This window comes from Protomyctophum bolini (assembly GCF_963924005.1).
Source record: "Protomyctophum bolini genome assembly, chromosome: 20".
NCBI lineage: Eukaryota > Metazoa > Chordata > Actinopteri > Myctophiformes > Myctophidae > Protomyctophum > Protomyctophum bolini.
In genome coordinates, this window is record NC_137881.1 from 18112339 (window position 1) to 18125927 (window position 13589).

General features: G+C 42.7%; 1 protein-coding gene across 1 annotated transcript in view; it reads left to right on the forward strand.

The window, feature by feature from the left end:
• col25a1 (collagen type XXV alpha 1 chain) overlaps positions 1–13589 on the forward strand; it is a 181992-nt gene that overhangs the window by 133286 nt on the left and 35117 nt on the right. Inside the window, exons 9-13 of the mRNA XM_080791994.1 lie at positions 2496–2522; positions 4232–4267; positions 6463–6507; positions 7102–7128; positions 8357–8401. Of these exons, the coding sequence (XP_080648120.1) occupies positions 2496–2522; positions 4232–4267; positions 6463–6507; positions 7102–7128; positions 8357–8401 (180 nt within the window). The remainder of the gene's footprint in view (positions 1–2495; positions 2523–4231; positions 4268–6462; positions 6508–7101; positions 7129–8356; positions 8402–13589) is intronic.

A 13589-nucleotide genomic window follows, 5' to 3' on the forward strand; every position in this document is an offset into this window, starting at 1 on the left:
AGCCTTTTAGGTCCCCAAAAATACAGTTTTAGTGTTGTGTCATTTTCTTTTAATACTCTGGAAATAATGCCCGCTCGGAAACCTGTGCAGTCTTCAAGTGGTAAATGTTCAACTGCACACAGAGTGTGGGAACTGACCTGGCAATTACCTCATTGTTTGTCGTTTCCAAGTCATGAATGAAAGGACCAAACATTGAGTGCTTTATAGGCTGTATTCGGATGCTCTACTTAAAATGTCATCCGGTGGACTATCCAGCCAACCATTTGCGGATTCCATTCCTTTGTGGTTGTTAAATGAAGCGTTTTAGGTACACTATGTTAGGCATGTGGTGCGGTACAGCATCACAATAGATACGTTTCTCCTAATAATGTCAGTTTTAGTGAAGCTGTTTGGGAATTTAACCTCTATATTGCCAATGTCAAGAGTCAGTGCTGAAAGAAAAATGGGGCCGTGCAAAGACGACACAGGGGCTCTTGAGATTCTGGAAAAAATCTCCTTGTCAGTCTGTAGCTCCTGAGTGCTCTCAGATGTAGCTAAGCTAATTAGATCTTCAGCGAGTGGCACATTTTCTCACATACCCGGTGGGTCATAAAGATGTTTACCCAGAGGACTGCTAACAAAGGCTTTTTTGAGAGGAAAACTGTTCTTCTCGTAGGCCGATAGGGAGGAAAGTCATTCATTTTTCTTGTGAAAGCAGAAGGTATGCGCCGTAAATTTGTTGGAACTGTGACCTATTACTGTAAGTGTGAGAACCTAATGCTGCTGGAAATTTAACATGCCAGCTTCCTAGACATGCAAACATAGCATAAAGGGGTGATTTTCATAGATCGGCCTAATTGTATACAGTATCATGTACTGTAGGGACAGGACAGGGCACCTCTGAGGGCCCCTGGGCACTGAAGCTCGAAGGGCCCCATTCACATGCACGCACAATTTTGTCAGTTTTGGGCGGTTTTATGCTTTGTTTGACCCACATAGTAAGAGAATTCGCCAGTGTATTTCAGTGTTTTTACCTTTTTTTGTCGAGCCGCCTGACGTGCTATGCATGCAGAATGCATCCATGCATCCAGAATGCTGGATGGCGGACGTATGTCTTCTATGACACCAGAATCACCTCTCCACCTGACCTCATACAGCCCAGTGGACCCACCCACCTTGAACAACAGCCAATCTAGCGCATTGTTGCTGCTTTACAGAAAATCGCACTTTTCAGCTGCCTGCATTCTCACCAACAATAAAACACTGATCTTAGACACCATTTATTTAATTTCGATTAGCAGGGGAAATTTTCTGTGGAGCTAAAAAAAAAGGGCCCCTGTGTAGGGAATTGTTGATGAAAGCCTGAACACTGCATTGATCCCCCAGAAGAAAAGAAAGAAAAGCTAACTTTTCAACCTCATCAGCTGCTTTTGAATGTAGCATGACTTGGCGTGTCAGCATATTACTACTATACTGGCATATCTTTTTCCAGGTATTTGGGCGTTTACAGTCACCAGGGATTTCTTTCCCATTATACTGCATAGAGAGTGATAAGATTAGGCAGAAGGGTTGTTGTAAATGGACTTGTTGGGCATGATCTGGAGGTTCTGTCTGGACACAGACCCAGCTCGAGATGACGAGCCAAATGGCGTCCATTGAGTTCCAGAGCCCGACAGAGACGGAAACACTGGCCAACAAGGCGTGTCATAACAGCTAAACAAGAAGGCGTTGATGAACCACTGTGGTCCAACATTAGTTTAGGGTTGTTTGCCAAGATGGAAGGAATTAACTTTCCTTTTTTTGAGAGAGACTCTTCCACGTTAAGTGTTTTCACTTGCCAGTTACGAAGCTTCTCTTCCAAGTTACACAGCAAAATCCAAAGTGATGATTTATCTCTGAAAGTGTAGAAGTAGACCAGTGATTAAAACAAGGGTGTATGGCCCCTAGTTTCACTGTGACAGTACAGTAATAGTTGTGTGCATAGACATCATCTATCGCGTTGAAATTCCAACCGTGTTGCCTCACCTAACGTGCTACTTCCTTGCAGTTTTCCAACAATTGTGCCACATCATAATGGGCTTCTCTTCAGTGCATTGAACTATAGCCTCAGATTCCAGGTCAGTCAAACAAGACGATTCTGACAGACATTGAAAGGAAAAATGGAGTAAGATCAACATGAAAGATACCACCATAAATGCTCTCTTTATTCATGGTCTCATTGTAGATTCTTGTTTCAGGTCCAGCTCAATGAAACGAAAGCACACTGTCATTTTTTTGTCTTTGTTCAAGAATAAAACAAGGGATTGGTTGTGATTCTGTTCTGCCTGAAGGGTTTGTGCTTGCTCCCCACCACAAGCTTACCCAATACCCATTCTCTCCGCTGTGTTGACCATAATATTTCATCTGTCTGTCTGTCTGTCTGTCTGTCTGTCTGTCTGTCTGTCTGTCTGTCTGGTCTGTCATTTCCTCTGTCTCTCAAATGTTTATCTTTTTTCTTCTTCTTTGTCTTCCTTTAGGGGCCTGAGGGTCCTCCAGGGCAAAAGGTAAGTCTAAAAAAAATCCCTTCGTTATATTAATATCTGTCATTAGAAAATTATAATATAAATAAATTCATAGGAGAGCATATTACGCATTTGAATTAATTATAGTCTTAGTCTTTCAAAATTATACTGAATATATAACTGAAGACAATCCAGGTTTCATCGGACAGGAAAACGTGAGAGAGACAGAGGAGGAAAGAAAAGGAGTTTGTGAACAAGAAAGCGTGTGCCGAGTGCCCCAGGACCGTCCCATGCGGGCGGTGCTGATGTGTTGAACAGATGGAAGCCATATCCAGCCATCAGGTAGCTGCCAGTGTTTGTCCAACGTAACCCAATCAGACACTTCCTGTCTGTGCTGTCATCTGTCGGCAGGCCCTCCCGTCGCTGGCGGGGCCAGCGGGGTCAATGATGACACACCGTCGCGCTAATGGCTCATATAAGCCAGGCCTCGAGGCCTCGCACTGCCGCAGATACGCCGCCGGTGCACATCACAGTGCAGCAAGGAGGGCCGTGTCAACAGCCTTTTATTTTAGTTTCAACGCCTTGCTGATTGATTCGGTTGTTGTTATACGAGACAAGGCTGCGTGTGACTTCTAGATGCTCGCTGATCTAAATGGAAGTGAGGATTCTCGAGAGCCCTGACCCGCCGAATGGAGTCCAAATAAACTGCCCATCATCACCCACTTTCAAACTGCCCCGGTGTCCGTCGCAATGTGGTCGTAAGTGCCTTTGTTCACTATGAGGTCACTCCTTGTCACTTTGAGCCATTGTGAATGCAAGGTACACAAAATAGCATAAATATTAGCATTTACTCGAATCACTGTTTTGACTACATTTAGTCTAATAGCCGTTATTTCAAACAATTCTGACCTTATATGCCTCGTACGATACGTACTGTATATCTGTAGAAGGGCATGTGGCAGCATTACGCTGTTTAACCCATTGTCAACATGAGCAAACCGCCATGCCAAAGAGTGCAAGCTCATTAAACACCCGTTTGTCACATGTCCAGATTCTAAATCAGACTGTCTAAACAAGATCCAAGGAGAATGTGCAAACATAAAGGCTATGTGGTCTGTTTTCTCCTCCTCCCCCCTCTTCTATATCGGTATAAGTCAGCAGGGCAACTCTGATCTCTCCGCCCCCCAAACGGTCTGTGTCATCTGTGATTTCACAGGTCTTGAAATATGCCATGAGATATTTGTTCTGACCCCATCTTGTGAGCTCAGCATTCACTCGCGACCTAGAGGGACAAGTACAAGTGGGGGTGGGATGAAAGCGATGGGCACAGAGTGGCTCTCGATCATGGGCCTTTCCAGTATACGTCCCTCGTCTTGGCACCTGGCAGGTTCGCATCTCGAAGTGGTTAGGGCGTTTTTCAGTGTGTGCAGTGAGTGAAGTGAGCGAGACTCTGGGAAAACCAAGTGCAGAGTCATGGTACTGAGAGGAGAGATGTTGGTGAAGTGCGATTGAGCTCGTGCTGCTCTCACAAACGGTTGAGTATCGCTCAGTCTTTGTGAAGTCATTTACAATAAAGTAATCTTGACCTTTACTCGGCTGTTACATTTATTATCTGCAAAGACCTAAGATTAACAAACAGTTTTTGACCCTAAACACCATTTTCCCATACCTTGCTTTCAAGGCCAATCCAGCGAGATTGCATTTTGTGTTGAATGTAATGCCACATGTACGCTTGTGTGTTTCGTTCACAGGGCTTACTGGGCCCTCCAGGTGTTGACGGACTGAAGGTGAGGTCATTCACAGAGACAGACATGTTGACATTTTGTTTATAGTGCAGTTAATTAATTGCAATGATAATTTCACAGTGTAACTGGTCAATCAAACTTTCACCATGCCATCATTAGTAAGTAATTTGTTAAGGTAGTGTAGTGTATACACTCCCCCCCCCCCCCCCCCCCCCCCTCAAAGCAGTTGGAGAGACCGAATAGCTTTATTATTTATTTCACTTTATTATTTTAAATTAATTCACTTCTCAGAGCTTTCATGACGTCTTTTTATTTTGGTCACATATTGCTGTATTCTTATGAAGGGAGTGCTGCCATGGGTTGTGATGATTTCAAACCACTATCCTATTTAACTTCAACCACAAAGTAATACGGGACGAGCTGTCTGTGAATCCGCTCGCACACTCAGCTGCTTTTTGCGCCAATCGATTAATAACAAAAGTACACTTTTACTCTCCCAACAGATGGAGATGAAGGGCAAGTACGTACTTCACAACAGGGGGAAAAACACTAGATACAAAATAAAATAAAAACGAACAGCGAATGAAGACGATTTGAAAATCTCCATATAACCTCAAGTGTGCAAACTGCATTCGTGAAGTTACGAGAGGAGAGGCATGTCCATAATGGGAACCAGAGCAAAGACATTTCATTTCATATTGAAAGCCATACTGGGTTCACTTTTGTTAACAACAAAAAGCTGAGGGCCTAATTCCGTGCTTGTGCAAGGAACGGGACCTTGGCCAGGGTCCGTGAAACAGAACGCCGATGCTGTGCAATGCTGCTATAAAACAGAATTGGTTATGGTATGTGAGCACCACTCGTGCAGAAAGTTCAACTCATAAGCAGTTGGTTGAAAAGGCCCTTGGGTTATAGGCAGGCAGTGGCAGGTTGACTGGCAGATCCTGTAATAATCTGACAGAGATATCCACTCAAAAGGGATGAATGCTAATGCCGACCTCGTCAGTCTCAGAGTTTTTAATCAGATTCCATCATCATTAAGGCAATAATTTCATCATTATGTCAATGACTCCCATATGCAGGCTGATAGTTGATACAAAATTCCAGAATGTATTTTTTTTTACGAGTTTTTACTAATGTGTAGCATGGATACTCCCTATACTCTGTAACATTGTAACATAACATAAAACAGAGAGATTGTTTTTCGCCATGATTAGAACAAAAAGTTTGAAATGTTATTGTGAATATTTTCGATGAATCACTCAAAACAAAACATGGCCTGTTCTGGAGTCCTTTATAATGAGACCCTGTTGAACACACATTCATCTGAGTTACATTAATCTTTTTTTAATTACATGAACCCCCAACTGTTTTCCCTATCATTATCTGTCTGGGTCTAGGAATAATAACACATTTCCCCCAAAGATTAGTGTGGTGTTGAATTTATAAAGGTCAGAAGGTTAATTGTTTTGGCAAAACATAAGGCAACTTTTAGTCAGGTTGGCGCAGGTACATAGCTGACCATTTGGTTACCCTACTCGTAGGATATTTGTGCTGCCCCCCCTCACGACGAGAGCGCTGCTATTTCCTTATCCAGATCGGCTATTTTTGCTGTTTGTGAGGACGCACACACGGCCACTTGTTATTACGCGGCAGAGCCTCAGAGAAATTTGTTATTTTGAGGGTCGGCTTGGCACTTTTTGGCACACTCACAGTGCGTATTGTGCGTATAGGTAGCGACGGCACTGGGTTGGCGGGAACTCGTCTTGTGAACTAGTGCTCATTCAGATATACTTTTCTTTGCACAGCCATTAAATGCACGGCCAGAAACTACCAAACCAATGAATAACATTGGATTCTGTAAACGTATCTTACTGTAACAAAAGAGTACGAAAGAAAGGCACAGTTTACAATGCTATGCAATCTACAGAACTCTGTATTTTTTCAATATAATTTGACCCTTCTGTAATTTATTTATTCATTCATACCACACAGTAGATAAACATGTATGTGGTTACTTTTTTCTTTTAAAGTGGTATCGGTGGTATCAGCCGGTGTCTCGACATCAGCTGAATTCCATCAGTCCTGTGAGCCAAAATGTTATCATTCAGAAGTGACCTCTAAGGTTATCTAAATCCTGAAGCTTTATTTTTTACCCCCTGACCCTTCGTGGGTCTTCACATGACGTAGAAAGTGCACTGAATGAAGCTACTGTGTTTATGTCACGTTATCCATAGGGGGATGTTGGTACCCCAGGATTGGATGGTGTCCCTGGCGCCAAGGTTTGTTACACTGCATCCTTCGCGGTCTGTTGCCTTAGAATTCATGGCAGTCATATCTTTTTTTTGTTCTGATTTTCAACCATGTGGACTTTTTCGCCTTTTTCTCGCGAAAAGTGGGCAGCCTTGGCTTTTTGGACGAGTCATTGGTGGTCATTCTTTTGTTTCCTTCATAACATTTGCTTTTTCTTTTCACGTTTTCTTTTTGTTTAGTTTTATTTGAGACAGACTTGCATTTTCATCCTCATGAGCAGTGGGAGAACTAATGTTTTTGCATGAGTCATCTTGTGTTCACAAAAACACTACCAGTCCATCATCCATGAAAAAAAATTATTAGATCAGGCAGACTATGCACAAGCATTTAGTTTTGCATGCAATCATGCTGACCGCTTAAATATCATCATTGTACAGTACATTGTTGGTTTATACCATGTCAGGTTTGTTTTGAAAAAAAAAAAGAGTTGACACCCAACAGTTTGTCTAGGGAAAGACAGTCTGAAACTTGAGTGTTTCTATAATTTAACGTGTATTGAAAACCAAGATACTATCTTGACCAGCTTAACTCTGTGTTCACCGCTCTGCTTTCTTTTACAACAGGGGGAGATGGGAGAGCGAGGTGAAAAGGTAAATGTTTCATCACAATTATGAGCTTGTTGATCAGCTATTTATGGCAAGAGGCAAGAGGTTTGGTGTAGATGGAAAAAAGTGGTCAAAGTACAACAAAGCCAACTCTGCATGCACAAACACGCACACACAAAGTTGGAGGCTGGAGAAGAGGGTGATGACTCAAATGTACTGCATTGGCACAAGTCACAGAATGGGCCTCATTGGAGAGGTTAACTGCATTCTGTGATACGTTTTCAGCATCTCTATAGCTAGCACAACGGATTGACCCTTTTTTACTGACATTCAAAATATTCTATGTTCTGAATCTCTTGACTGTGAAAGAAAATGCAAAGATGAGACATATTGCAGTAATTGCATTTCATTTATGCTACATGGGTGAGTTACAGAAAATCCTGCAGTGTTAATTGTCTCCACCAGGCCGATGTTTTGCGCTCCGTCTGTCCGTGTGTGTGTGTGTGTGTGTGTGTGTGTGTGTGTGTGTGTGTGTGTGTGTGTGTGTCCGTGTGTGTGTGTGTGTGTGTGTGTGTGTGTGTGTGTGTGTGTGTGTGTGTGTGTGTGTCCGTCTGTTACCAGCTAATCTCCAGCACCGTTAAACCGGGCGATGCCAAACTTTGCACACACACTCCCTGGATGCCAACAATGAACCTCTGCCCCAAATTCTCCAGAATGGCCTTTTATAGCACCACCAGGAGGCCAACTTTTGTAAAACACATTTTTGGATATTACTCCTCCAGATTCTGCCCAAAAATCCCGCAAATAATTACACAGTATCTCTATAGTCATGTGCTCAAAGCGGATCTGTCTGATATTTCATATTCCATCCTAATTGGCTAACATTGTCTTACAAAGTTTGCAGGATTGGCCCGTTTTGAACAAAAAGCCTCAAATCATTAACGCAGCGTGCAATTTACGTGAAATCTTTCACGCACTTGGGCTGAGGAATATAGCCCACCCTCACATTGGTCTGTTATTTTACTACTTTTTTACACTCCGTAAAACGTGAGGATTCTATACAGTCCTCTTTAAGAGTGGTTAAGGTTGATCCAAAAAAGACAATTATGCATAATGTCTCCTTTCTTTTACAAATGTATACATTTAGCTCCCTTTTATGTTCGTTTCCCCTGGAAGCTGAATTCAAAACTCTTCCTCAAACAATGCAGTTTGGTGTCTTGACAGGTTTTTGCGAGAGACTGATGTGACTTATTCTGTTTGATTTGTATTGCAGGGTGATCTGGGTGAAGACGGGCTGAAGGGTGACTTGGGTGAAAAGGTATGTGAATTCAACTTTGCCTCTTTGTTTATTTATGGCTTGGAATCGGCTCAAAAGCTTTATGACGCTTTTGAGTTTAGCCATCTGAGTGGTAAATTGTTTAGCGGTAGCTGTTGTAATGGTGCCTTCATCTGTAAGCATTCCCTGCAAGCATTCCCGGATTTGATGAGTCCTCTCTCCTCTGTACATAATGTGGATTTAATCAGCGTGCAAGCCTTGCACTGCATTTCCTGGTTGCGTTCATCCCTTTGTTATTTTGGGACCATTTATCATTGAGACAACTTGACAACTTGTGATCTGTTCCAAACAAAGACTAACTGAATTTGGCTAGACTTGTCAAGAACCCAAGTCATACATCCACATTATTGCCCCAAAGGGCTTTTTCGTTACTACAATGATATTAGTGCCAGAGATGGATTAGCAATTTGTCCTATACAGTATTTGTCATTCTGCCTTAATGAATGAATTAATTTCTTGAGTAACGTCGTTAAAGCCTCGGTTCTGAAAATAATTATGGGTTGGTACTGAACATGGGCCATAGAGGACAGTGAGTTTATTTCTACTGGGTGTCATTTGACATTGTCGTTTGTTCAAATAGAGTATTCTTCTACCATGTGGATTATTCATTCGATTTCACACAAAATGATACTTTGAAAAAGTACTCTATTGTCTACATTAAGCTTATTATGTTTCCGTCTCTGAGAAAAGTACGTTTAGTGATAGAAGCAAAATATTATTGATGCACTGGCAGTATATCAGGGGGTGGTGGTAGTCAAAGTGTCACCGTCAATTTATTTCCTCTTAGCGAAGAACAACTTTGATAACTTCTCACATTATGAGTTACTCCAGTTTAGTTTTTTTCAAAAGGCTGCTCAACAGCGCTGCCAAGAAAGACAGGAAGGAAACAGATGCTAGATATATCACACATCTGTGGAAAAGGAGTGAACGAGTAGGAAGCAGAGGGCCGATAAAACGTCTCTGCTCCACCTTCGACTTTGATCTGCGTGACCTTTGCGCTGTAAAAGTGAGAAGGTGACGGCATTTCTCTGCAGGGGGAGAATGTCGGAATAGAGTACCATGGGAAATCAAACTTAAGTAGTTCTTCTACTTCTTCTGTCACTCCAACCAGCGGTGTTTTCATTCATTCCCTGATGACAAAAGACAGAACTGCAGAAATAGATATAGGAGTCGAGAACTTATATCGAAATATACCAGATATGATAGCGTAGTATTTTGTCACTGGTACGGATTGGATTGACTTATCAACCCAGACTTTTGGTGCGAGGATGTACAGTATGAATGCTGATTTTTTTATATAGAACACAATGGTGAACATATGGTGGGAGTAATTGCTTTTCAAAAGACTCTGGACATAACTCATTGTTCCTGAATATCTAAAGGCTTCTGAAACAAATCATGCATACAACGACTTGATTGATTATCAGGTAGCTGCCTTCAATAGCTGTGCCAGAAAATGTCCTGAGTGAAAGTTTGTGTGCATCTTTGCGTTGCTGTCTTTCACTGACTCACCACACGCACGCATGCACGCACGCACAGTGACACACACACACACACACACACACACACACACACACACACACACACACACACACACACACACACACACACACACACACACAGAGTAGGTTTCAGACACCCAGAACATACTGTACTGACCGAATGTGTCCACAGTGTGTCCACAGTGTGGACACATTCTGGGTGTCTGAAATCTTTCATTGACAGAAGCTTTTATTTATCGTGATTCCGGCAGCATCAGAAGCGAAAGCTCATGTGAGTATCAGCTATGAATGGCATCCCGCAAAACCAAAGCCTGCTTCAGCCATCATTTGGAGTGGACAATAGAATTTGGGGTCTGACCGATTACACTTCCAAATATGCCTGTCAATGCTCCATTGTTTCAGTGTAAGGAGGAGAAATTGGAGGAGGAAAAAAAGAAAGGGATGGGGAGGGAAGGATCGAGGCAGATCGTTGGGTTTCTTCCATGTCGAAGATGCCAAGGTTAACAATACGCAGCGCAGACACCACAGGGAAACTGTGCTATTATGGGTTGAGAGGTGATTCTGTGAAAGCTTGAGCATGGCAAGCAGAGAGACCTGGGGGATATGTATTGGAATCTGCAGGGACAGAGAGATGGCAACGCTGGCAATCAGCCTGGGCTTTGCATTATACAAAGGGAGATTGTTTTGACAGCAGGATCTGTGGAGTGTACAAGAGACAAGATGACACATAACTCTGCTTCATTCACATAGACACTCATGCATGTCCACAAAAGCATAACCAATTGCGCACACGCACGCACGGTCGCGCGCACAAGTGCGTGCGCACACACACACACACACACACACACACACACACACACACACACACACACACGCGCGCACGCACACAATCCAGATCCTATATCGATGGCTTTGCTTGGCACATAATTATACTGTACCAATCCAGCACTCAATCATAACACCTCTCCCTGTTACTCTGAAAATGTAAAGGGTGTTGTTTCGGCTGAGAGAACTACCAGACCTCATACATGAGGACACATTTCAACAGAACAGATTTATATTACAAACATTTATATAAAAGGGTGTTTCTATTTGACAAACGTAAAGGGTAATTAAAGAACAACCTTTCTAGCCCTTGAGCGTCTATCGCAAGATCCAATATGAAAGAAATGTTTTTCTCCGTTTACTCGTAAGAGTTTAGCTCCTTAAAGCAATTACTGTTAGTGTAATGTGCATAAATATTTAACAAGGTGTGAAATGAGCTGCGACCGAACTTGTTCAACTAAAGTTGTCAGGCATTAGAGGTGGGAAAATTCCTTTTGGGTCTGAAGAAGTGAAAGCATGCAAACGCTTTAATTGGTGGTGGTACATTTTGTGGCTGTGAGAAAGTTGGCATTGACAGGAGTGGCACAGTGGTTACTTACTGGTTAGAACATCTCTTGAGTCCTGGGGTCCAGTCTGGCACCTGGCAACAGTTCAGCTGTTGGCCCGGGCTACGCAACTTATTCATTAGAGCAAAACTGAGGTCAAGACTTGAGCCAAGGCCCCCCCAAATGGGTCAGTTTTTCTAATGGCCTTAATGTGGGGAATTACTTGAGCCCATCTTTTGCTGGCCATGTTGGGAAATTTAATGGTCGTAGATTTGTCTCACGATGTGGCCTGGTCTTCATCATTTGCTGATTAGTCCACCTCAGTCGTACAGTACTTACTGTATCTGGCACCGCAGCTTTCAATGTCGCCTAAATTGGTCTACATTATGAAATCTTTTATTTTAGTGCCAATATTCATCCCTTTTTCACAGTCAGCAAGTGCTATGGGCGCCTATAATGAAGTGCTGTATTGATAGTATGGTCCCCTGCTATGCGATGTGGTTAAATGGTATGGCTGTAGCCTGAACATGGTAATTGGCCCAATAGGGACACTTCACTCCAATGCTACAGAATGCCTCATTCCCTCCCCCCCAAAACTCACACGCTTTTTCCATCTCGGTTACTTACATAGTTTTCCAGTTAGGGTTGATTACCTAGAACGCAACCCTGGGTTGGGGTACTGATAGGTCGAGCGTTACCACAGGCTGACGCCTGGCTAGCATGGCTCCAGCCCCTGAATCGTCAGCCACGCCCATTAAAAACATGTTCTGAAGAATTGAGTGAAACCAAATGACAATTCAGGCTGAACAAGTCCCGGGTTCGATTCCCAGCCACAGCGGGTCTTTTCTCCCCGACTTCTCCCTGTTTCCTGTCTCTCTACACTGTGAACTATCAATAAAGGCAGCAAAAGACGTGTCAGGCTTGGTGCCACAGCTGTGCCACAGCAGATCATGTCGCTGGTGTTAAGCCATTTGGAGCAATGCAGGGAAGTGTTGTGCTGTGTAGCATCCTGACACTCATTTTCACATGGATGGGTCATGCTTGAGGGGCTTTAGTTTCCCTGTGTGACATAATTATGATCTAAGAATGGCATATCCTTTTGAACAGTGAATAACCACTTTTAAGCATTAAACATATAGTCATTCAACTGTGTCATGTCGTGCCACATCACGTGTTATGAGCTTGTAGATCTGTCACCTTGAACATAATAGGTCTCGGCAATTTTTTCTTTTATTTATTTTTTCAAACTTTTTCAAAAACTCACCAATAATAATGGCTTGTCCACAATAGGGATACCAGGATTGCAACAGAGGCCTGTCGATAGAAGAGCTTAGCACCATGTTTCATAGGTGACAAGTGACAACAGGTTACAGGACAAGAAAGCAGGCACGCTATCTTCAGTATAAATTGGTGCTCTAGCCGTGAAATTGACATTAATTTAAATCCGGCCTGCAACGGATTAATAATGAGGAGGACTAGACCTTATTACTGATTTGAAGCACAAGTTTGGAGAGCAGGTTTTAGGCAGGATTTTGCTTTGTTTTGTTTCTCTTTCCTTTCTTGTAGACCTTACCAATTCAGTGCAGATGTGAAGCATGGTTACATATGCATCCCTGCCAGGAAGCTTACAGGTGTACACCAGCTCCGACTTTGATGTTTGTGTTGTTAAAACAATACATTATTCTATCAAGACGAAAGAGAGGCCTGAATATTGGAGGGCATGTGTATAGTTTCCTGTTTTTATCACAATTCCTCTGTCAACCACAATATGATATTTGTCTCCCAGGGCTCAAGCAAAACAATATTTTTGTTTTTACACAATGGCTTCTCTACAGAACAGAACAGGAGTGTTAATTTAACTCTGAAAGTGTAAAAATGGCGTCTAAATTAACACTCATCAACATTTTGATCAGGTCGGGAACCTGTTTCGCAGATAATCCATCCCTACAGTAGATGTCCGTCCTCTCGGATCATATGTGTACCCTGAATTAAAGATGTAACAAGCTAGCGTTAACTTGTGAAAATGTCCATATAAAAAACAGGAGAACGACCAGCCCCCAGGGGAGCTTGGCGGCGCATTTGAGCATTCCACGAAGCCCAGCTGTAAACAGTAATGCAGTTTTATTGTCTGAAAAAAAGAAAAGAAAAGAAAATGCGGCAATTAAACATGCCTTGTGTGCTGTGCATCATAATGACTCCCATAAAAGACTGAGGGCAGGAGGCATTCCTGCAGCAACTTCTGAGCGTGAGGCGTATGCGTACTGTAACCACAGAATCAGCACCAGAGCTCCAGACCCC